This window comes from Chiroxiphia lanceolata, chromosome 16 (genome assembly GCF_009829145.1).
Source record: "Chiroxiphia lanceolata isolate bChiLan1 chromosome 16, bChiLan1.pri, whole genome shotgun sequence".
Classification (NCBI taxonomy): domain Eukaryota; kingdom Metazoa; phylum Chordata; class Aves; order Passeriformes; family Pipridae; genus Chiroxiphia; species Chiroxiphia lanceolata.
The window spans coordinates 3,774,484-3,798,842 of record NC_045652.1 but is presented as its reverse complement, the minus strand read 5'-3'; the positions used below and the strand labels follow the sequence as shown (position 1 = coordinate 3,798,842).

The 24,359-nt window shown below is 40.0% G+C and overlaps 1 protein-coding gene across 22 annotated transcripts in view; it reads right to left on the bottom strand.

The window, feature by feature from the left end:
- The window catches only part of RBFOX1 (RNA binding fox-1 homolog 1), a 1,157,213-nt gene that overhangs the window by 594,237 nt on the left and 538,617 nt on the right, over positions 1-24,359 (bottom strand). For 2 of the 22 annotated variants that reach the window (XM_032703689.1, XM_032703690.1), the window contains exon 1: positions 13,729-14,179. The exons of 17 other annotated variants lie outside the window; for them this stretch is intronic. In XM_032703689.1, coding sequence (XP_032559580.1) covers positions 13,729-13,852 — 124 coding nt within the window. In that variant the 5' untranslated portion in view covers positions 13,853-14,179. Of the gene's footprint in view, positions 1-13,728; positions 14,180-24,359 lie in introns of those variants that run through there. 3 more of the 22 variants (XM_032703699.1, XM_032703701.1, XM_032703694.1) reach the window with 2 other exon arrangements.

The following is a 24,359-nucleotide window of genomic DNA, read 5'->3' as shown; positions in this document are numbered from 1 at the left end:
CTCAATTTTTCTTTCTGTCCGTGCCCAAACTGCTGCTACTTCATCTCATACCTAAGCCTGGGAATTCCACTTAAACCAGTCCATCCTCTCCCTGATCTTCCCTCAGAAACATCCTCAAACAAATGAGAAACATCAACTGTGCCACAAACCAGCCCCTAAAACCATTAATGGGGGAAAACTACTCCCCAGCAGGATCTCCTGTGCAATAGTTGGGAGCCTAGAGGCAATTTTAATTACCAACATAGAACCTGTAGTACAGGACAAGCTGCCTGCCATGAACCCAGTCTTTTCTAGGAGGAAAATTTAATCTCTCTCCCCTAACAACGGGATAGGTTTTTGACATCTGGGACATACTACGAACAGAAAATCAAATTAAGAAGATGCTCAGTCGTACACAGAGAGAACAAACAGCAGTAAGTACAACAACAAACATCCCTGTCTGGAAGACAAGAGGCAGGACTTTGTAGGAGTTTAGGAAGAGAGAGTGCACACAGATGTGGGCAGGAGGAAACCCAAATTAATCACCAGCTTGGCTGCTGGTTCAGCTCCCAGCTGAGCTGCTTTGGGTCAACCCTTGCTCTAAAGACACTATGACAACACAGAGAAACAAATGTCTCTCAGATTATTGATATAATCTGTTAAGACTGTGCATGTTTCTCACATTTTATTGATTGTTTTATGTTCTAACAGATGAAACATTCTATTCAACATTCTCCTTGTAGTTCTGTAACTTCCACAGAATCATTATCAGTAAATGTAACAAATCCCTCAGTTCATTTTGCTAATGTCAATCTTAATTAAAAGCATGGTAGAATTCATTAGACAATAATTTTCAGCATTAGAATACAATCATATCACCATTTACCATTTTTCATCAAAATAAAAGTCAAATAAGGGGGGATAGTCTATTGAGCAAGAAAATTAATAATAAAAAAATAGCTTTAGAAATTTTTACCATGTAGGTAGCATATGAATATGTGGGCAATTAAAATGGCTGTAAATGCATTATTAACATTCATATTCTGGAAGAAATACAGTGGAAAAGAGTCTGTATTTTGACACAGAAACTATGTCAGCACAAAAAAATCCTGCCATTTTCCTCTGTTGTTGGTAATAAGAGAAAGTCTCAGCATATCAGAAATACTTTGTAAACCTTATTTACAACAAGTTAGGACCCTTTGGCTGAGTACAACAATTACTGGCATGTGATACCCTACCAGGAACTTCTCCTGTAATTTGCAGTAATTTGCCTGTTTCAGCCACACAAAGTCTACTCAGCCTGTAAGAAAATTGTAGAAGAGAACATCGATGGTCATGACAGAAGATTGAACCACTTATAAGACCTCATAATTCTCATATGAAACCCAGAGAAATAACACTAAGGTCGCTTGTTTTTTAAAGGAAATAAAAAGGAGAGTAAAAAAAAAAATACCCACAGCTGGAACAGAGAACTAGAAAATTCTGTTCTCAGAAGAAAGGACACGGGAATGTGCAATGAAAATTAATAAAAAAAACCAGAAGGACGTCTCTTCTCCCACAAACTCTACCTGTCAGGATCTTTTTAAAATGCAGTAACTGGAAGACTCATTGTCAAAGATGTGTTGCCAAAGGAAACATACTCAGGGAAACTTAAGGACTGTTCAAAGTGGAAATAAATCTTTATACCCTGATGACTGAAACCTGTTGCCTTGAGGATCAAACTCATCCCTTCACCATTAAACATCAAGATAAAGAGGAGTAAGAGCAGCCGTGATTCTGGGACAGCTCCATAGACCTTCTTCACCTGAGGTACCTGGTTCCCAGTGCCCTGCTCTGCCAGAGCTAAACCAACATGAAATAACCTCCAGTCTGTGTTTCTCTCTACCTGGTTCTCTCTCTTCATGTAGAGAGTAACATTAAAGCTGTTTATTTTTGACTGGTTTGTTAAAATTGAAGGGTTTTTTTTAACTAATTAACTTCTCGGTAGTGAACAGAGCTGGGTTTTTCCTCTCAGCCACACGATGTCAGTGTTGCTGAGCAAACCTTTGGAACTTGCATATTTATCGGGACTCAAATAATAGCTCAGACATTTTGCTCCTTTAAGACCATCACGGGGCAACTTAACACAGCCGAAAGATACCACAGTGCCATCCATTCAGAACTTTCAAACTGTCTGACTACAAATTAAAGGATATGGATGTTACCAGTTAATTCACAATGACAGCAGTGTCAACATTAAAATACTCCTGTTGTTGGTTATCTTGCAGGGATGTCACCAGTATAATTTTGTATTCCCACCTCTGCATCTCACTGACTTAAATTTTTGAAGGCTGACGGATATTACTTCATGCTGTGGTTATAAATCTCATTAAGAAAATAGATTATTAGAGTAAAACCTAAAACTGGCATCATAAGATTAGTAATCAGTCTCCCCTTTCCCCCATCACTGCCAGTTCAAACCGAGGAACTGGCCCACCAAGCTGTGTCCTGCTCAGAGAACAGGATTTCATACCTGAATGGGGGAGGGAATTCTGCCATAACCTGCTTCCTAACCCTTCAGCACACATCTTTTTTTTTTTCTGGAGCTATCATTTTAAAACATAAAAATACACTTCCTAGAAAAATCATAGTGCTGCTAAGGCACAATCTAATTCAATCCTTGCTCCCGGTCACCCAAACCTGGGGAGAGAATGGAGACCTGAAGATAACAGGATCACCCTCAAATATATCCTTTGTACCTTGTAACTAAAAATCCAACTGTATGGATTCTTTAGAACAAGATTTTTCTTGTTGCAATGCCACTGAACAAAAGATTCAAAGTAACTTTTCTTGAACACTTGTTTTCTTTTTGATGTCTGGGCACCGTTTTCCCCCCCTATAATCTCTTTGTATCTCTCAGCAGCCCACACTGTGTCCCACATTTGGGGTATGGCAGGTTAAAAGTCACACTATGTCACCTTCTGACTTCAAACACTGTAACGTGATTCATTCCTCTGTGCAGCCAGGAATAAAAATCCATCCCAAATGGGGGATGGGGAGAGGGTACTAGGAAAGTTCAGCTCCTGTGGGTGTTTGAGGCTGTTTAATTTACACCAAAAAGCCCAGCAGATGTATGAAACGCTACCTAAGGTCTAACATATACACTGATGGATCCAGATATAGGCTTAAAACTGCAAGAAACGAGAGCAGAAACATGAAAAACTACAAAAGGTGGATGCAAACAGTATTTTCCTCGGTATTTCTGTCTCCCTCACCATCTGCATCGACAGACTTTGTATTTTTTAACACTTCTACACAAAAAGAAATTAGAAAAGAAATGGTAATTGTAAATATTGAAGATGATGGCCATGTTTTTTTCAAATCCCTGGCCCACTTGTTACAAGATACTGCTGTGCATCTTGTGTCTCTCTTGTTAACATTTCATGGAGCACTTCCACAAACATACGTTTGTTCTCGTTGTCAACACTTTGCTCTGTCACTGCACAGATGGCTTCACACTGAAGCATATGAAAATATTAAATTCTTCAGAAACCTGTTGAAGTTTGCAATGCCTGTAAGTAATGAGCATCTTGGCAGCTATTTCTTTAATACAGATATTACAGGATGCTATTTAGTGCTTCCTTATCGGTTTCCAATTTGCTGCTCGAAAAAAAAAAAAAGTAGAGTTTTCTTTAAACTTAATTAATGGAAGCGTTGTTTCATTCAAAATAATTTAATTTCTAAGCAGAATACTACATTTTGCTATTTGTCTGTGCAGAATTTAAAAACTGGTTAAAGAAATTATGGTTAGACACAACAAGGGTTTGTGTTGCAACAAAAAGGAGTTGGGAGGACACCAGGACTTTGTTCCCAACTGTTCATTCTCTGTCTTTGAGTTCAGCAACTGGTGGAGTTTTATCTTCAAGAGTTGATTCCAGTTCTATCTAACACAGTCTTTTGTCCTATGAACTAGCTGTTGGCTCTAGAAACTATATTTAAAATAAATAAATAAATTAGAAAATGAGAAAAGAGGGTGTCCGGTGTGATTATTCTCGTGTCTACACAAATTAAGCAACCTCATTTTCAGTTGGCAAACTAAAATTCCTGAGACAAGAACATGTGCACTGATTATGTAAGGAATATATCCTTTTAATTTCTACTGTTTCCTTATTTTGAGCTTTTTCTGCTGGTTCCTCTACAGAACCTGTAGAACACTGCATAGAAAATAGCACAGCAGAGCCTCTCTGGCCCCAAGGTTCTCTTACACTTCTCAAATAGTAAAAAAAAAAAAAAAGTCTCAACTGTTTTAATATATTCTGTGTAATCAGCTTTTTATTCATAAACCTTAATGTTATGTTATTAATAGAAGATGGGAAGTCTGCAGAGTTCTCACAAGAAAAAATTACTTTCTATTAATAAAGCAAAAATATATTCAAAATAACTTAGTTTAGATTATATGTCTGTATTTTAAATCCTAAAGGCAACATTAAGGGAATAAGAGAAGCTGTGGTATGTAATACAGGTGTTATAAGAGGCTATACAGAGCAAATTGTTTAAATGCTTCAATTCTATCATACCTGTCTTGTCCCTTATTGAAAGGATTATTCAGAACTTCCATAAATACACTCAGAGCTGAGTGGAGAATTCCATACAAGGTTCATGACAGAAATGAGACCCCTGGGAGGGGAGCTGGGAGCAGGGACTGAAGAGGGGCACATCCCTTATTGCACTGCTCCCCAGAAAACAAAACTGGCCCAAAGGAAGAGATTTTATCAGAAACCACAAAACTCCAGTATTTTCCAAACTCTGTTCTTAGGGAACAATATTGATTCAGTGCCCCTGAGATGCACATCAGAGATGTGGAACAACAGCAAGGGCAGATTGTGAACTTGGGTTAAAAACACTTGGTAAACACATAAGTGAAATCCACCTGCTGAATGGGAGTTAAGTTCGGTTTTGAGAAAGATTTGCTACTTTAGGAAAAGTAAAATGTAGAAATGAGAACAAGTGCTGTCAGTTAGAAATGAATTCTCTAGAACATCTTCACATAGAAAGACACGCAGCTGCATTTGTCTGGCATTTGCTTTCCAAACCATTCCTAAAAGCCTCCAGTGATAGAAATCTCATAATCCTCCAAACTCATCTAATTAAATATTTAGTATTCTTACTATCAGGAAGCCTTTCTAATGCCTAATCTGAACCTTCCTTTGTGTAATTGAAGCCCACAGCTTCACATCCTCCTCACTACAGACGTGGAGAAGAGCACATCAAAGCTCTTATAACCAGTGACATGTTAGAATCTGTTTCTTTAAGCAGAAATGCAGTTCACTGTCTGTAGCATTGAAAAATCAAATGAAACATCTGTTACTAACTCAAGTTAGACCCAAGCATTTTGCAGTTCTACAGCATGCAGGAAAATCCAAAAGAAATTCCTCAGTGAGGTAAAAAAAGGACAATTTCTTTTACATGGTCAAAATGAAACATGGTAAAGTTGCAGTGCTTTCTTCTTTTCCTCCATGTTTCCAGTTGTCTTAAAACGTGGATATAATTTGTTAATTTGTTAAATAACTACACAGGACTGACAGTGACCTAACCCTCCTCCCTACCTCCAAGGAAATAACTCCCTGAAAAAACCTGCTTGGATCCAGTTAGATTTTTACGGTGTTTGTGCTTCACAGACGTAAAGATTTGGGGGAATAAATGTACACATCCTGCATGCCATTTTTAAAGATAATTCCCCATAACAATCTCAGCTTGCTCATCCATCTTTGTCTTCTGTTATCTTAACGGGCACAATGCCCTTGGCTCCTCTCTAGTGCTAAAACTTGCAGAGAATGAGAACAGCCCAACCCACCTCCCATCCACGAAGGCACAAGATAATCTACCTGAGTCATGCATTCAAGTGTATGATTAAAATTTGCATCCTCCACTTTTCTTATTCTACTCCATAGCCAAAGTCAAGCTGTGCACCAGCCAGTGACTCACACATTGTTATTGTATAATATTAGTCATTTAGCTGTTAATTACCAAAACAGGGTTTACTACAAATGGCTGGAATAGATTTGCATCCTTTTCCAGAGATACAAATATATTTCAAAAGTGCAGAAGCATTTTCCACTTTATCCCTGTTGTGCTTTACCCTTTTCTGAGAACTGAAATAACTCACTGCTCAGCAGATCCACCCAGCTGATAACACAGGATCTTGGGATGAGACAGGCTGGAAGGAGGTTATCCAAGAACAGTCCTTCAGATCTTCTTGGATATACCCCCTCCAAGTGGGGAGGTGCTAAACTGCTCAAGCAGAGTATGATGCATCACCTCTTCTGTCAAAAGACTCGTCTTCTAAATCCCTGTCTTGCATTTCTTCTCTCCCCACACTTACCCTGTGAGGTTGTACTGACAGGATAAATGTGTGTAATCATAATTCAGAGGAACTCATTCAGAGCAGGCAGAGTTAATCAAGTCTTGAGTGTATCAGCAAAAGTGTTTAACTTTTATCTTTTTATGACACAGATGCTCAAACACACATATCTGCACACACACACTTGTGCAAATTTAGGAACATCATGGGTTCTAAATAAAACTTTCTAGTTGACTTTGGCAAAATAATAAACCTCATAACCTCTGTCTCAAAGAAGTCCAACAGGCAGCTTAGAGATGTCAAGCCAGCCTCAAATGTCTATGTCTTATAATAATCATTATACAATCCTGGTTATATTATAAATCATGGCCAATATTTGGCTTCTGATCATCAGTTAAACTATTTGAATTCAATGCTTTCACTTAAATGCAAAAATGTTCAAAAAGCATTTCTTAGATTAAAAATAAAGATTCCCAATAACTAGAAAGGGTTGAACCAAAATACAGAAATTAAAATGGGCAGGACAGAAACCTGAGGAATCTCAGTCACAGAAAACTGGTGCAAGGAGCAGGGGAGCCTTTTTTTCTTCAGGTCCCCTGAGAACATGAAACACTAAGGTCATCTGCAGCATGGTAGATTTTCATTTGTCCAGCAAACAAATATTTTCTAAGAGGGTAAAGACTTCTAAGTATTGGAAAAGGTAGTCCAGGGAGTTCTTTTCAAAGATTAACAGGATATTTGTCATTAATGACACTCATAAAGATGCTCCTTTGGGGGAGCAGAGCAGGGCTCAGTGACATGAGGAGTGGTCCTCTGCACCACTGTTCTCCTGTGATCACCAAACACCTCATTTCAGCACCAGTTGTGTTTTGTGCTTGCTCAGCTCTGTGTAGGCAAAGGTGAATGAAAGTAGAACCACCACACTGCCTCCCCTCTTCAGAATGCCTTGCCCCACGTCTGAAACACAGTCATTCATTGCAAGAAACACTAACACACAAACCTGATGCTTCCATTAGTTAGAAAAAACACCAACACACAAAGAGGCTTCAGCTTTACCCAATTTTTCCCTGTTGAGTAGTTCCACGCTGCTGCAGGAGGAGTGTGTGAGCCTGTACCAGCTGCCCAGCATCGCTGCTGTTGGTTTGCACTCAGTTCTTTTACAAGTTTGCTTCCTTTAGTTACAGCAAGACTTGATGGATGCAGTTTCTCCTCCTACAGGCCATCCAAGGATTGTGGAGGAGCTCAGTCCCCTGTAGTTACTGCCTCTCCCAAAGATGCTCAGCATCCCCCTGCACACTCTTTGTAAAGTCCCATTTCATTGATAATTCACAGACTGTAACATATCTCACAACTGAGCTCTTCTCTGACCCCAGTTTTCCAGCTCTAAAGACCATCCTGAAGTCACTGAATTAAGAAGGAGTGTGATCAGTGAACCACAGCTACCAAAGAGAGTTGATAAAATGCTCTGTTCTCCAGACTAAAATTGGGCAAAGAGAAATTCTGCTAAACTGTTACATGACTGTGTTCAATTTGATTTACCTGCTGTCATAATTTTAAGTACTTTCTGGAGAGATGGTGAGATCTTGAGAACATAATGGGAAGTAAAAAAATAAATATTAAAATACCCAATGCCATTCTTAATATCTTCCTTTAGTAAATACTACTGCCTGTCGTGGCTCAAAAAAGGGAAGCAGGATGAAGAAAAAGGCTCATGATTTCAAATATGAAAGTCAAAATGGAATTAAGTTGACTCTCTTGGCTTCTCTGTTGGTAGAAAGTTCAGCCTGCCACGACTGGATTCTGACTGCTGACACTGGCAAAGACTGCAATGAAATGCCACCTGAGATGAGCTCTGGTTCTGAGATGGTTTTGCTCTCTGGCACAGGCAGCACTGTCCTGCTTTTCCTGGTAACTGTCAAGATTAGTGCAGGATCACAGCCTCATGTGGTGCTGCCTCCACTGGCAAGGAGGAAAAACAGGACATCTTCTCACTGTTCATCATACAGACCTTATCAATAAATAAAATAAAATTAAAGTCTTCAAATGAAAATGTTAGATGATATTCATTTTCATTATAGTCTTGCAAATATTCCAACAAAGTAAATATGGTTTCAGATTCCTGTGTGTCACAGCCAAACATCAAGTTTTCCCTGCAAACACAGGTGACAGGAGTTTCATCCTGCCAAATGAACCTCTTCCTCTTCATTGGTATCACACATGGAAAGGCTGGGCCAGGAAAAGTCAGAGGCCAGAGGGGAATTGCCATCCCAGGATTGCTCCCCAAGGACACGTGCTGGCAGAAAGGCAGAGTCATCTTAAACAGGTGCTCACTTGATGCCAAGATGAAAACACAAAAGTCACATAAAGCAGTGCAGAAGGAGAGAGCCAAGATGCTCCATCAGGGCTTGATCTAAATGTCATGTTCTTAGAAGACTTGCTCCACTGGGGCAGCAGTTCTTCAAAGATCCTGAGTCTCAGCTTAAATGACATTAGTCATGAAATGACTCTCCTTAAGAGCATCAGGTAACAGTGCAAGTTCTCAGCAGCAAGAAATCAGTCCCCAAATCAGCAGCAGGGATGTGCCACATGTGCCTCTCACTTCACTTTTTTTACAGTTAAAGCAGCCACTAGATTCAGTTTAATTAGTAGTTAAAACAAGTTCTCACATAAGCTACAATTTATTTACCCGGAAAAATGGCCAAATCTCGTTCTTGGATTACTATTAGTGGACTACCATTACTCTAATTCATGTAATCAGAAAGTCCAACTTTAACAAAGAAAACTTTTTAAGTTAAAAACCCCATAAGCACCAGAGAGCACCACAGCACAAACAGAGGGAAAAATTTCCATTTGCAAAGGGTGGGGATTAGAATTTTATATCAGGCTCCAAGACACGAGTGGGGAATGGATGATCTTTGCTAAAACTCTGTTCCAGTTCAGGTTGGTCCATTTGTCTTTAGTGCCTTGACTTTCATCTGGTTACTTCCCTCCCCTTTTCTACCCAGCTAAATTTGCAATAATTAATTACTACTCAGGAAATCTGCTTAAAACTTCTGAGCATCAAATCCATAAAAACAAAAGGGAAAAAAAGTAGCTTGGATTTTTAATAATCATCAGCAAACCCTTCAATATATATTTAATATTGATCAAAAAAGATTATTTTATTCATTACTAAATATTCAACCAGTCTGTTTTTAATTATCTCTACCAAAATGCAGGTACATAATGCACAGCTGTCAAACTCCAAGTATCCTAAATTGAATAAAATAACAGTGTTTGCTTCTCTTGAGAATAAAAAATACTTAAAGAAAAACTCAAGGTGCAAATGTAAAGCAAGAGGACTTTCAAGAGTTTGTGGGGTTTGGAGGTACACCTTGGTTTTGGGAACACCTGACAGAAAAGAAAATTTTGAAGTTTTTATATCTCCAAATAAAAATACAAGAAAGTTGTTAAGTCAAGGCAGTAAAACTGGGCTTTTTGTCACGTTTAATTGCTTGAATTCATAACCCAGTTTTGCTGAATCTGGATGTTCCTGCTGACTCAAGCAGGTTCTCCATTTTAATACTTTAGAAAAAGTTTGTGTCTCCATGTTTGTGAAAGGCAACTAATAAGCCCCTGTGACACGACAGCATTTTCTGAAATATTCCTGACCATCAGTGAAATTCCACTTTGCAGAAGCCTTATTGCTGTGCATGAAATCTGTAATTAACTACAGAACAAAAGAAGAAATAGGCTCTGATTGCAACCTGGTGGAGGAAGTCACACTGTGCTTTATTTTCAAAGACAATGGAGGGAAATCACAGCCTCTGCAATTTAACGTGGCAGAATGAAAAGAAATTAAATGCACAGGGGGCACGGTGGAGACAAACACAAAGCAGAAATGCTTACACTGACTTCCAATCCCCCAAAGCAAACACCTTCTCACACTGTCCAAACTGAAATCCAGGTAAAGCAAAAGCAGTGAGTGTGCAAAGTCACTGAAGACAACTCTTGCTACCTTCCTTAACATCTCCACTTGATCCCTTAAAAAGAAAATGAGAAGGAAAAGACTTATTCCTAAAGGTAGAGACCTCCACGACTGACAAGATAAATTTGGAAGGAAGTTTCACCAGAAGAGAGCTTGGCACTTATACATCTTATACATCTACTTCTTTTCACTAATCTGTCTGGTACCTCACCCAAAGGCAACCCCATAGCATTTGAAATTTAGAGAAAACATGTTTATGATGCATCTTTTTAAAGAATAAGCCTGAACTCTTCTCCTCTCTGGTGATTATGTACTTATGGTACTTCTTGTGTTCAAAAATGCCTCCCTGTGCAAAGCCACCAGCTGCAGATCAGTGTAGTCACTGAACCCTTTATTTCCTCAGAGTTTATGAGAACTATTCCTTTGTAACACATTCCAAAAGAAAATTAAAGGCAGATACTTTATTTTCGGCCTGTTTATGGCAGAATAATTGTTTTGGAAAGTAAAGTTTATTCCCCTATAAAGTTAATACATTTCAAAATCAACATTTCGAGATGCTGTAAATTATGTCCCAGTCTTGAAATATACATTAAAAAACCCCAACACCACTGAAAAACCACCTGAAATAATCAAGGTCCTCTGTAGTCTTTGTTCCCACCTCTAAATTCTGGAAAGATACTATACTGTGACATAATCATTCCAAGAAAAACTCTAAAATCCCTATCACTGAAGTCGACTAAAAGCTTGATTTTAGTCGGCTTGAGCTTTTAACTAAGGAGTGAAAAATAACTCCCTTTTAGCACATTACTTACTTAAATTTAAATATGAAGTCAAGCTTAGACAAGATGCTTTCTACAGATAAAATTCCCTACGCATTTTTCCCCTGGTTTACTCTTCGTGCTACTCTTTCACAATTATTGTCACAATAACTTAAAAGCGTGAGTTAACCACATTTATCTCCTTTCTCCTATTTAATCTGATGCTTCATTTACCATATCTAACATATTTATCTTAATAAAATTTACTAAAATTTAATAACAGTATTTTTCATTACAATGGAAAAAGTCCAAACTTCTGATATTGTACTTCAGGGTATTTTTCTAGACCTTTTCTAACATTTAGAATACCACAAGGTTGATCACTTGAAAAATCAATTTATTACTCGTTCCTGGAAAAAGTTTTCTGGTTTATGAGCAAACTGAGGCCCTCCATGAAAATTTTATAAAACAACTAAATTTGACCAATTCCATGATAATGATACTACTGAAGTAACTGCTTTGAAGTTAGAGAGACTGAACATAACACCTTGCCAGATAATAATAAAGTTGCTTCATCCATCCATCGTTAAGTTATTCTGATTTCAAACATTTATCACCTAGGGAAGAACATAAAGCTCAATCTTTCTAAAACTGTGCTTGGAAAGGGGTATAATGAGCTGTACTTACACTCAGGGAGGTACCAGGGTATTGGATGTTGGGAGGCACTGATTAACCACAACTTCCTGCCCACATCTGACAGAGAAGGCAGTGGAATGGGAGCTATTGAATGTTTACAGCCTCTAAACCCCCGAGAAATGCACTGCTGCAGGAAGAAAAACCCTGAAATGGGTAATCAAACCCCTATAGATCCGGGAGATTTAAAGGAAGCAAAGCTGATAACTGACAGACATTACACGGACTCTCAAGGGAAGCACCTGTGAAGGATAAACCCAAAAAGTCTACTTTTTACCATGAAATGATTGCAATCTAAAACCAGTGATTACACACAGCACCACTGCTCTTGCTGTAGAGGAGGGAATGCTGTTCACTTAATTGCAGTTTAGCTCACTTTTGAGAAGTCAGCCTTCATTTGCATGCTCAAAAAACAACAATGTAAACATCACACGCCTGAAAAATAAATCTGTAAAGCATGGTCAGAATATCAAGACATTCAAACTTTATACATGTCCATTGCCTCATTTTAGAAATACATATGAAACCAATGTCCTGTAGGTAAACTAACTGTTTCATTTCATAAACTAAGCATTTCACAAGCAAAAACAGTTGTGAACTTTCTGTTAAACACTTATATAAATCCTAATTACTTCTCTATCAAGACCAAATTCCTTATCACTACAGAAGTCACAAGTACAAAGACTGCTTTAGATCTCACTAAATTCCTGAACACCCACCAAAATAAAATACCTGGAGTGGAATTTGATGTACAGTCCTGGAAGCAATGTGATTTCATGGTGCCTGAACTGCAGAGCCCAGCATTCCACTACTGGGCTGTGCCAGACTCTCCTCCATGTGACAGCAAGTCTTTCAAAAATATTATGCCCCTATGAAGAGTCTGGAAGAGATTTCTTTTTTTAAAAGCTACCGAAACTCACCTTCCCCACTCCCCTCAACATTTTTTTCCACACTTTGAACCGTGGGGGTTTTTTAAAGAAAGAAAATTGCTAAAGTCATTCAAAGTATTCAAATTACCTTGCAATTATATCCAGCTGGAAACTGATAGGCACTTTTCAATCCCAGTCTGTTATACACGGTTCCTGCCTTTTTCCATGCAAAAATATATAAATGGATTGTTAGCCAAAATTATCTGTATGCTTAAATTGTATTTATTAACTAAATGTTGCTGCTGTTTCATCCCATGTATTTTAACAAGTACAGCAATAAAACTTTAAAATACTCACTTAAATTGTGTTTTTTAAGATCAGTATGTTATTCTGATGGCATACAGGTACCCTACAGCTAAAGAGGCAATTCCCAGGTTGGTCGGGAATGCTGTTAAGGCAACAATCCATCTGACAAAACCGCTACTGATGAGCCTCCTGCTACATTCCATATAAATGCTAATACATATTCCACCCAAAGAAAGTCAAGGAGCTCCCTGAAGATGAAGTTCACATGAACTGCAGCCGGAGGAAGGACGAATAATCCCCCCCGCACGGTGTTTTCCGTAGGCACCTCACCCCGCGCTGCCTTCGCTCGCGGGGACGAGCCCACGCCGTGCACACACACACACACACGGACACAGGGAATACACGGGGAATACAGGGAGGACAAACACCCCGGGAGCGCCGAGCCCCGCCGTCGCATCGGTGAGTTCGTACACGACACACCTTTGAGCAGAGGCAGCATCCCCGTGCCAGCGGTCCGGGGCTGCATCCCGGGCTCCATCCCGCTCCCCACGCGGCCGGCAGCTCCACGAACGCTTCACCCCGCATCCCTTCACCTCCCACCCGGCCATCAGCCCCCCTCCCTTTACCCTCTCACCTTCCACATGAGCCCCCCTCGCCCCCTCACCTCTCCCCCCTCACGTCGGGAAGTCGCTGCCGGCGGCGACACAACCCCCGCAGCCAAACATGCCAACTTGCCCCGGCCCCCCCCGCGCTCCGCTCTCCCCGGAATTCCTCCCCCCCCCCCCCGCAATTCCTCCGGAGCTGCCTCAGCCTCACCTGAAGGGCATCTCCTAAGCCTGCGAGCAGCTGCCAAGGTTTCATCGCGGGCGGGGAAGCTCCCGGAGGAGCCGGGGGGGAGCGGCCCCGGCCGGCCCTGCAGCCCCCGGCCCGCGGGCACCATCCACGGCTCCCGGCCGGGGGCGAGGGCAGCGGGCAGCCCTGTGGCCCTGTCCCCGTCCCCGTCCCTCCTGCAGGAGCCCAGCAGGGCGAGGGGACAGCGCTGGGCACCCCGCGCCCCTTCCGCGGGACTCCCGGGCGGAGAGATGCGAGCGGGCGGGATGGAAGCGGCTCCAGCCTCTCCCGCTACACCTACATGATCCCAAATGTCTCCGGGACAGTATTTCTGACTTCCAGTACCCTGCGCTCCCCAACACTGCCACGAGACGGTGGATGGAGCCCTCGGCTGCCAGCGCTTTGCTCCCCTCGCCGACGAGGCTTCGCAGTGCAGGCGCTCAGCGCTGGTTTTATTTGTAGATAAGAGCGGCTCCAACGCCGGCTTAGCTAAAAACCACAGCCTTGTGGGAAAGGGAGGTGGGCAGGGGAGAGCAGATTACACTCGGGAATTCATTTATGGAATGGCTCAACGGATGGACTAAATATTAAATGCTTGCTGAAACGCTGGACGTGGTGCTAAAGTTTGTAGGGCTTCGCTATTCGGGTCTATGTAGATAAAACGGTTCATATTTTGTTCTCTGAACAGTTTAAGCGAGATGGTTAACGTCTGGATTAATTGATGATTAATTACCTGCGAAATTCTGCATTTGCTTAAAAACAACAATATTGCAGAGTAAGTTATTTTTAAGACAAAGACTGGCTGCAACTGAAATAAAACCTGATCATCTTCCACTAGAGATGGCAGCAATTAACCCATTTGTGGAGCAGAGAAAACAAAAATGTTTCAGATAAACATTAAAAATTGACATCTTTCTCTATACAAAAGCCTTGCTTATTCCCTACGAAATTGCTATTTCAAAGTACATCTCTTTATGCAACCAAAGAAAACAAATAACCACTTAAACTCTAGTGAAAAATTCTATAGATGCTACTTAGAAGATTTTTGTAATTCTCAAAAATGAATTTTCTTACCACACATACACCATTACTCAAAGAGTTTAGTAAAACATCTTTCAATATTTATCATTATTCTGCAATCAAAAAGGAGACTAATAAAGTGATCTCCAAGAAAATAATTTCTATCAATCATTCCTTTTTTGTATATGTAAATCAAAGAATTTGCACCCCTTTGTGGCAGAACGGGATAGGGAAGGTTTAATTATGTTCTATGAAAACTTAAAATATACAAACTAACGTCAGATTCAGAATCTGATTTCATATGGTTTTCCTTGTTTTGAAGTTTTTATTGTAGTCATGCCCACCTTAGTACCTGCAGGGAAAAGAAGACTATCTACCTAGACAGAGTATGGGAAAATGAAGGCATCTTAATCATAATAAAGCAGAAGTGCATAATTTAAAAAGCAGAATGTTTCAAGGGCTGGCCTGACCACTGGGCTTAATAGCCAGAACATATCCCAGAGCTCACACTGCCTAATTGTGTGGCCTTGACCACATTATTCATCTCTTCAGTTTTCCCACTTGTAAAATTAGAATAATTCAACTTACAGTGTCTCCCATCTCTGACTTCTCAGGAGGGCTCAGAGGATTAATGACCCTACAGTGCTCTGGAAATGAATAAACACTGCCTGCTAAAGCAGGGCTAATATGTTTCAGAGCACTAAAGCCCTGAAATGCTAGAAATTCTGATTAAACCACCTTGTGTGTCTAAACATGGGTGAACTAAAACGCAGGGATTACTAAGATACCATACACTATCATTTACAATCAACAAAATCCTGAGGGTTGTCTTATCATTCTCCTCTATCTCCATCCTTAGTATTAAGCTCAGACTTACATTAAAAGTGACACCAGCAGCAATTGCCACTGTCTTACAAAAACATGCTGTGAAGGGCAAGGCCACTTAAGAAACATCCCCACTACCCTGGCCTGTTGTTCCCAGCCTTTGCAGCACAAATGGTCACTCAATCAGAGGACCAGCAATGCTGGCAGATGCTACATGTGGTCCTCTGCTGTTCTTCAGAGATCCCCAGGCTTTATTCAAGTAATGGAAAAGAGTTTAAACCAAGTAATGATCTCATTAGCAACAAATAAGGGGGGGTGGGGAGCAGGGGGAAGCACTGCAGAACAGGCTGCATCATTCACAAAGTGGTGACAAGAATCAGATCAAAATAAAAGTCTGAATGTCTATGTCTAACTTAAAAAAAAGAGACTCGTAAATTCATGTTTCAGTCTATAGAATTAATGACCTTGAATAAAAAGCTGTACGTATTATACATTCATTTTCACCACTCTCTCTAAATGTTTCTTCCACCTCACATATGAACAAGAGAGAAAATTCCTTAAATGCTGTAATGGTCAAAGGATGCCACTGCTTGTCCTTGAGTCACTGTAGAGGGGCTGTAGAACCTCAGCTGGGTTGGCATCCCCTTGTTTGACAGCACGGATCCTTCAGCAGCTGTGTGTGGAACTACAACCCCTGGAGCAACACCAAGACCAAGAGTTAAATTCTCTGTGAACTGATCTGAGGGATAAGCAAAAGCCTGAGTGAGGAACCACAACAGGGAAGAAGAGGGTCTTGCTTTGGTTCAGCTACTGCAGATCCTTGTCCTGACTCAGACACACACAGAGTCACATGGAAGGCACCTCTCTAACCCTTCCACTGCACTTGTAAGGAAAAACATTAAATAACTAAAATATTACTGTGATGGCAGTGCTACTGAAGCTTCAGTAATTCCAGAATTATCTCCTTTTTTACTTGAGATCTTCAAATAAATATTGTCAAAGTATTCATTGAATAGCACAGACGAGTGTCATCACATTATGTCTGTTACTTCACAAGTTCTAAATAAATGTACTTGTTTCATAGCCCTTACACATTTTTCTCCTTAAAAAAGGGAGCATTTCCCACTTCACAACAAAAAAATCACTTCTCAGAGGAACAGGCCAAAGTATCTGTAAAGTAAGTACCTTTTAGTGAATGGCCAGGCTTGAATTCTTTTAAGACTGATCCAAAAAGTTAGGCATGACATCCTGGAAAGCTTCCAGCTGAAAGTCTTCCATGTGTAACTGATTCAGTTGTAATTCCTTGAATTAAGTTTCCGTGCTGGGGGAGCTACTAAAAACCACTGAAGTAAAATGAAGATTGTTAAAGTCCCCAAGTAGCACCTTATAGAAGGTTATTCTGCACCTGTACAGTTTTGACAGCACTTTTCACACAGGGCAGTGGTTTAATGCAGGTCTGTGTCCGACACATGGGGGCTCTCCATGCCTGATGGATCACTGCTGGAATGGTTTCTTTCTACATGCCATCTAATGATCCAGCAGCATTACAGAAAGCAAGCCTAATGAAGCATATTCAGTGGGAAAAGTGTCGTGTGATTTATCATAAACACGCTGCAGCTTTATCCCAAAACAGTTTCTGGTTACAGCGTGAGTGTCTAAGGCAGGAGACCAACGTGGTGAGAAACACAACATCCATCAGATGTCACAAACATAACAAAGCTCAAGGAAACCTACATTTGAGAATTCAAAATGTTACACTGACTCTCGGTATAATCTTTTGTGGAGAATCTAAACGATAAAGATTTTTAAACCTGAATTATCAAAGAAATCAAAAGAAACACAAGCAGCAAACACAAGTTTTTCCTCTACCAAGCAGAATTGTAAAACGTTCTCCAGGGGCTGGATCCTGCAAGCATCCACAGTGTTTCTAAGCTCACAATGAGATTAATTACAAGAGTACACAAAATTAAGTGGTTTTAGCATCAGACCTACAAAAAGGATGTTCCAAAAAATCAGTCATATAAAGTACTAGGTGCTTTCACAAATTATATTTCTGTATATTCAAAATGTCAGGATTTCTCTTTCACTGCTGGCTTACAAATAGCCTCTATAAAGAACTTTTAAATGTGATTATATTGATCTGAAATGCTTCATTTTGCATTATTATTTGGTGTTGTCTTTTCCCAAGGAGGTATATTGCTATTGATGTCACTAATCTCTCTTGAATGTTCTAGTACTGTTTCAGCTGCACATGCAATTAGAGTAGTTCACAAAGGAGGTAAATTAAACATTACAGTCATCCAAAGGCACTTTTACACTTTTGCTGTAAATCTAAATGCCAAAGTTTGCCAAGTATTAAATGCAAAATTTTATTTGCTACCTTTTTACAACAAAAACATGCCTAATTTCACTCAAAAACAAGGAGTCAAGCCCCGTCAATAAAGCAGTTGGAGGAACATAATTTTGATGTATCTAAACCAGTACTGATCTAATAAATGTTACTTCAAACACTGCTACAAAAAAAGTTTCTTGCATAAATGCTACAAAAGAGGCCATCAAAACAACCAGTCATGCCTGTATTCAGTCCCTCATAAGGAGCCCAAAAATGCATATTCCACAGGATAGTAATTTTTTGCATAGCCACTGCTTCTTGGAAGGTCATGCTCAAAAAAAAATTCCTTATCCAAACTCCTAAAATAGAGCAAAGTTTCTGAAGATGCATCAAATCAAGGAAAAATATGTATCTCATTTTTCTCAGCTATAAGAAAAGCACAAAAATACGTATCAGCAGTATTCACTTCAAGGCTATGGACTATTTTTTTCAGCTTGATGCAATGTTTAATGTGAAACATATGGCGACAACACACCTACCAACATGAAGAAGAAACAGGTCTCTGAAAAGTTTTGAAGCAAAATAATTCCTTATGTGCTTATCCATATTCACAGCCCTGTTGAAGTGCTAAAGCAGTCACAAAAAATCACATTACGAGGGCAAACAGTACTTCAGCACAAACAAGGATTACCAGTTCAGGCTGCAACACTGGCTTTAACATTTCACTACATATGTCCTTCAGAGGTAATCTGGATCTGCTTTGAGATGTCATTCCCAAACAAATCACCATTTTCTGAAATCACAACATTTTGAAAACACAACTTTTTTCCTGCACTGTGAGTTCAAAAGGTCTTGCAATTCTGCAATCTTATTTTTCACTTCACAAAGCCTTACTGCAAATCCTTTCCTCCACGAAACTGCAAAGGGTTGATTTGTCTAATTGTGCTTTCCTGTGACCAGAAAACACAGAGGTGACAGTGCTCACTGTACAGGTGTGAGAGGAAATGTCAAAACACAAGGGAAAGCACCTAAAAACCTGGAAGTGCAATTGCTGCCCCTTAAATCACATTGTGCAAGGTAACACCTAAAATGATAAATTACAGCCTGTGCCATAGAAAAGGACCCTGAATGGTGCTCAGAACATCCAACACACTTAATACAGAACATTTTCCAGTCCCAAGATCACAGGTGGAAGTCACTGAGGGAGCACCAAGGCCTCCCTCTGCCATCCTTTGGGGCACCCACATTTGGAGGAGTCTGAATCCAGACCTTGCACTCTGCCTTTGCTTCCTGAGCAAAGCACAGCGAGCACAACCCCCCAGGAGACAGCTGGGAGTCTGGCATGTGCCTGCACCTACAGGAGCAATAGTGAGCAAAGGACAAAGAATGATGGGTAGGTCGCTTCGAGATTTCTAGAAAATTTTTGGCACAGTAAGTGGAAAAGTAACACACTTTCTGTGCAAATCTGTGAGAAGTATGGAGGTACAATTCTGCTGGGAAATTGAGTAAATCTGTATCTTTTATTCTTAGCAACGACAAATCTTTATTTTGCAGCTGTGTTTATTTTTACTCAACCTATTTTCGTTTACAGTTGCTCTCCAGATTGCAAAACATACCAAAGAGACTTTTTGTCACTAACTTAAGATGCACGATCCATACTTCCCACTAAAATGAATGCAAAGATTTAAATATCTTTATAAATACAGGATATAAAGCAATGTTGGGATTGTTACTTGAGATATTTTAAGTGACGAAAATAGGTTCAAACTAACACAATCACACAAATGCCACACTTTGTGCACTACCAGGCAGAAGGCAGAGGATGGGACCACCTCCAGCTCAGTTACTGGGGGCCTTCTCTCCCTCAGAGTCGTGTTGGCACAGAGAATGCCACAGCTTGTGGTTGGAAGCAGCCACTTGCTCCTGCTCATCTGTGGCACAACACAGTTGACTAATTAATTTTTTAAAGTATTCAAGATGTGACACATATACAGGATTGAATACAGATTAGCATTACAATAATCACTAAGCTTTTGTGGCCTCATATTTGTCTTCTCCCAGCAAAGTTTCCTTTAATGTGCAAATGAACGATGCCACTACGTATCTCGAAATAAACAGGCTCATTATGATCATGACTTGTCATATACACAGGATTATATCACCAGCACTGGAAGATAAAGGCAGGCTAAATAAAAGATCCATACCCAACTCCTTGCTAGGACATCCTGATCCTTCCTACCAGTGGCATCCCGGGGCGATGTTATAGAAATCTCCCTCCCCTCAAATGTTTCTAGATTGAAGTTGTTTTCGTGAGCTGCAAGGGCTTTCTCAGCCCAGTTCTAAAGACAGGATTTGTTTGCCAAACTGGGTAAAAAGAGAACAAAAAGGACATGAAGTTGTCTCAAAATTTTCAACCCAGCAAATACATAGAGAGGTTCAGAGGAGAGGGATGGCCCACGCAACAAAGTGCAAAGGTTACAGGGAGACAGGCAAGCGAGCTGGCTGAAGTGTTCAAAACCCTGAGAATAACTGTTAAGTAAAGGGAAACATAATCATTAATTCATTTTTTTCTGCTTTTTTAATTTAATTTTTTTACTTTTCACTCTGCAGTTTTTGAGATTAACTAAATGCATTAGTGTGGAGTCACTTCATACATCACAGGCCACATTTCACACTCAGCAAAAGGACCAGCACGTCCTTAAGGAAGGAAATCTTTACTCAGAGGCCCTGGCACAGGTTGCCCAGAGAAGCTGTGGCTGCCCCAGCCCTGGAAGTGTCCAAGGCCAGGTTGGACAGGGCTTGGAGCAACCTGGGATAGCTGAAGGTGTCCCTGTGCCAGGGCAGCTAAATGATACAGTTTCCTCTATAGTGAGATGCAAAATTTGCTTCAGAAATAGCTGGTCCTTCAGAAGGACGTAGGGGGACCAATGTTAAGTTTGTCATCCATCAAGATGGATGCATGTGGAATATTTTTATGTCAACATCTATATATGACGTTTCCAAGAATAATTAGTGCACGATATTTTAAAAACAAATTTCACACGTTTTCCTGACAAACTGTTGTGGACTCGTGGTGTTAATTTTAGCAGTTTCAATTGGATTTGGTACGGTTGGAAATGCAAGGGGAAATCTGCAGTAATCAGGATGTGACACTCATTAACACTTCCACAAAATACCCACTGGATTTGCATAAACTATGCAAAGATTCATTGGTGAATCTTTAATATGAGATTTCCCTTGGTTTTACTCCACATTCAGCTCCATTTGCCCTCCCTTTCTCCTCTCCCCCACCAGCGAGAAATGCTGTAAACAGTTCACAACAAAGCATAATTAAATGTACAGAAAACCTAAAATATACATGTAATTACCCAAAAGCTTATATAATTACGTATATAATTTTATAAAGTGCAAATATTTCTCAAGAAATTATTCTGCGAGGGAGAGAAATACTAATTGGATACAATGGCACTCCAAGTCACTTCATAAATCTGGGGATGCACAAGCAAATTTTTCCATGAGCTGTGTATAAAACTCATCCAGGCCCAGCCTGCAGACAGCAGTCTGTGCATGTAAAGTAGCATGAAAAGATTCCAGAAAATGGATAAACCACTAAGGCAGCAAAAAGTTTCTGGTTCTGATAAACACCAAAAAATTACGTAAATTATGCCATTATTAAGGGAGACGTTTCTGGCTACTCCAAATACCACTTAATGAGGCAATTAATTAAAAAAAAATTAAACAAAATCTGAGTCATATAAGTCTTCTTTGAGAAGAACAAGCTTCTCAGGAGTCAATATTTATTATGGGTTTTTAGCTGAACTATGCAGTACCTATTGGACTACACTGACTCCATCAACATGGCCCATTACAGCAGACAATGCAATACAGAGTGGAAAGTTCATAAGGAAAAAAAAAAGTTATTTTCTCTTTTGAACTATTAAAAAAAAAACAACCTTACCAGATTTAAAAATTCTCATTGAAGCTCATTCTGCTGATAAAAATGCTTTTTGCTTAGCTTTGGTTTTAAAAGAGAATTCTTTTACAAGAATGGTTAGGAGTTCAGCATTAACAGGATATATTTAAAAAGATTTAATATAAGATTCAGAATAAAATTTTAAATTCAATTCTTTTCCCTGTCATAAATTCCTGCAAACACACATCAACAACATTGAATTTCCAGTATGTTATACTCCAATCCAAACATTTCTGCACAGCCAAAGCTTTGGAATTATTTGAACTGTGTACATGTAACTGAGTGGCTGCACCAGACAATAGATTATTTCACTTGCTTGCATTTTGAGCAAATTTATTGACTGAGAGTCTTCCTTCATTGCTCCTACTCAACAGATCATTATCTCTGATATCCCACGAGCACAGGGAAGAATTTTCTAAAGGAAAATACAACCTGACCAAGCGTGAGGGCCAGAACACATTCCTGTATTTTATTCCTGGTTAAACTCTCAGGCTCTGATCATCTCTATGTCTTGTTCCCTAGTGCAAGCACGCTGGGAAGAAAAATCCATCCATGGGGTTTTATTTGTTTTGTGGATTCTTTTTAAAGATAAATTAGAACATCAGAATTTGGGGAATTTGGTTTTTTCCTGCTGAACAACTGTGGATTGTGCTGAGGTCACTGGAAGTGTAAATACTAATTTTTGAAGCTTTCCCTCTGACCACTTTTCATTTGGGTTTTCATTCAAAAAAAAAAAAAAAGAATTAATCTGGAAGTGGAACAAATTTTTTTTTTGTTATTGTTTAGTAAGCAGAATTCTCATTCCAATATTTTAATACTCCCAAAGCAACAGCAGATCTTGGTAAGGAAAAAATTCAGAAATTAACTCAAACTGACCCACTTGTATGTTTTACCTACCACAACACTATTTGTACTCCAGACACTGATTTCCACCAAAAAAATGCTTTTCCAGAGAGATGAGACTTCTTTTTTTAAAAAGCACGTCATGTGTGAGATGCTTTCAACAGTCACAATAGCAACAACACACTTTATGCCATTCCTCAAGTAATTCTCCTAGGAGTATTCACAAGTGAACTGTCAAAGACAGCAAAGCTCTCTGGCATTTCCTGGTTCAAGGATGTCACCCAAAACTGTAGGACAAGCAAATATGAATCAAAATAGCTTTCCCAGTGTGCTGAGCATCCTGATGGAACAACTCGTGAACCTCCTGACCCTGTGACTGAGGTGATGGTTGTTATTGGACAACCACTGTGAAAATAAGCTGTCAGAAAATAAAATAGTCTTCACTTTTATTTCACTAATTCAGGTGGTACAATAATGACTCTTTGGAACATGTTTGCTCAATACTGTTGACTAGAGGCAATGAAAAGTTCATCAGGTATTTCACTTCTCATTTCTCTGTCTCCAAAGCGTGACTCCTGCATGCTCCATTGTCCCTTGGAAGAGAGCAATGCAAAGCTCACAGGGACAGTCCCCTTCTGCCCTGCTCTGGGTCAGGGCTGGCAGGCTGCCAGCTGGGTGAGAAATACATTTCCAGATGGAAAAGCAGGGAACAGAAGAGGACACTGTATTCTGGTGCTCCATCCCTCCCTGTGCCTGGGTGTAGTGGACATTTTTGGTGGGTCAAGAGGACAGAGTGCATAGTAACTCAGGAATAACTGCAGTATGGCTAAAATAGACCTAGAAGGTGGGGTTTTTTGTCATTAATTCCTCATTGTCTGCAGCACTGAAGAAAGTATCCCTAGACAGAACTTTGAAATCAGGTGCCAGAAATTCAGCCCAGAAGCATCTGTACCAGTATCAACTTCTTAAAATGCAGACAATATGGGAAAAGAGATCAAGTATTTTGAAGGATGACAGACTCCTGGATACAAGGCTGGGACACATGGATGGAGACTGGGCAGATACATGTCTGTAGGTAGATGGAACACGGTGCTCAGTCACCGCCAGGGTCCTCTCAGGATTTTGTGCACACAAAAGCCTGGCTGCCTGAGAGAGGTGTAAACTCTGATTTCTAAGGCATAATAATTTTGGACATCAAGGCTCCAAGTCCTCTCCACACTCAGTGGCAGAAAGTGAAAACTCCTCACCTGTACAATTAAACCTCTTCAACCTGCTAATGGAACACAGATACCAGTTCACAGTGAGGAGGCACATGTAGAGCCTTTACATTCTTTACAGAGCTAACAAAGTGTCAGACAGAGCCATGTGCTCCACTTCCCTCTTTCTAGAAGAATCACTCCTGGTCACTAAATAGTAAAGGCTGTAGAAATGCAGAGAACAAGAAATGTGTGTACTCTGAACTACCCAGCACATGAGACAATGTTTCCCAGCCCCGAGCCTGGCCCTTTCTGTTCCATCTAACACTGGAGATGACACCAAAGGAAAGACAATATTCCAAATGAGGAAATGCTGAATTAACTTTCATCACACCATGTCCTTGCTCCAGGCTCTAATTTCCACCAA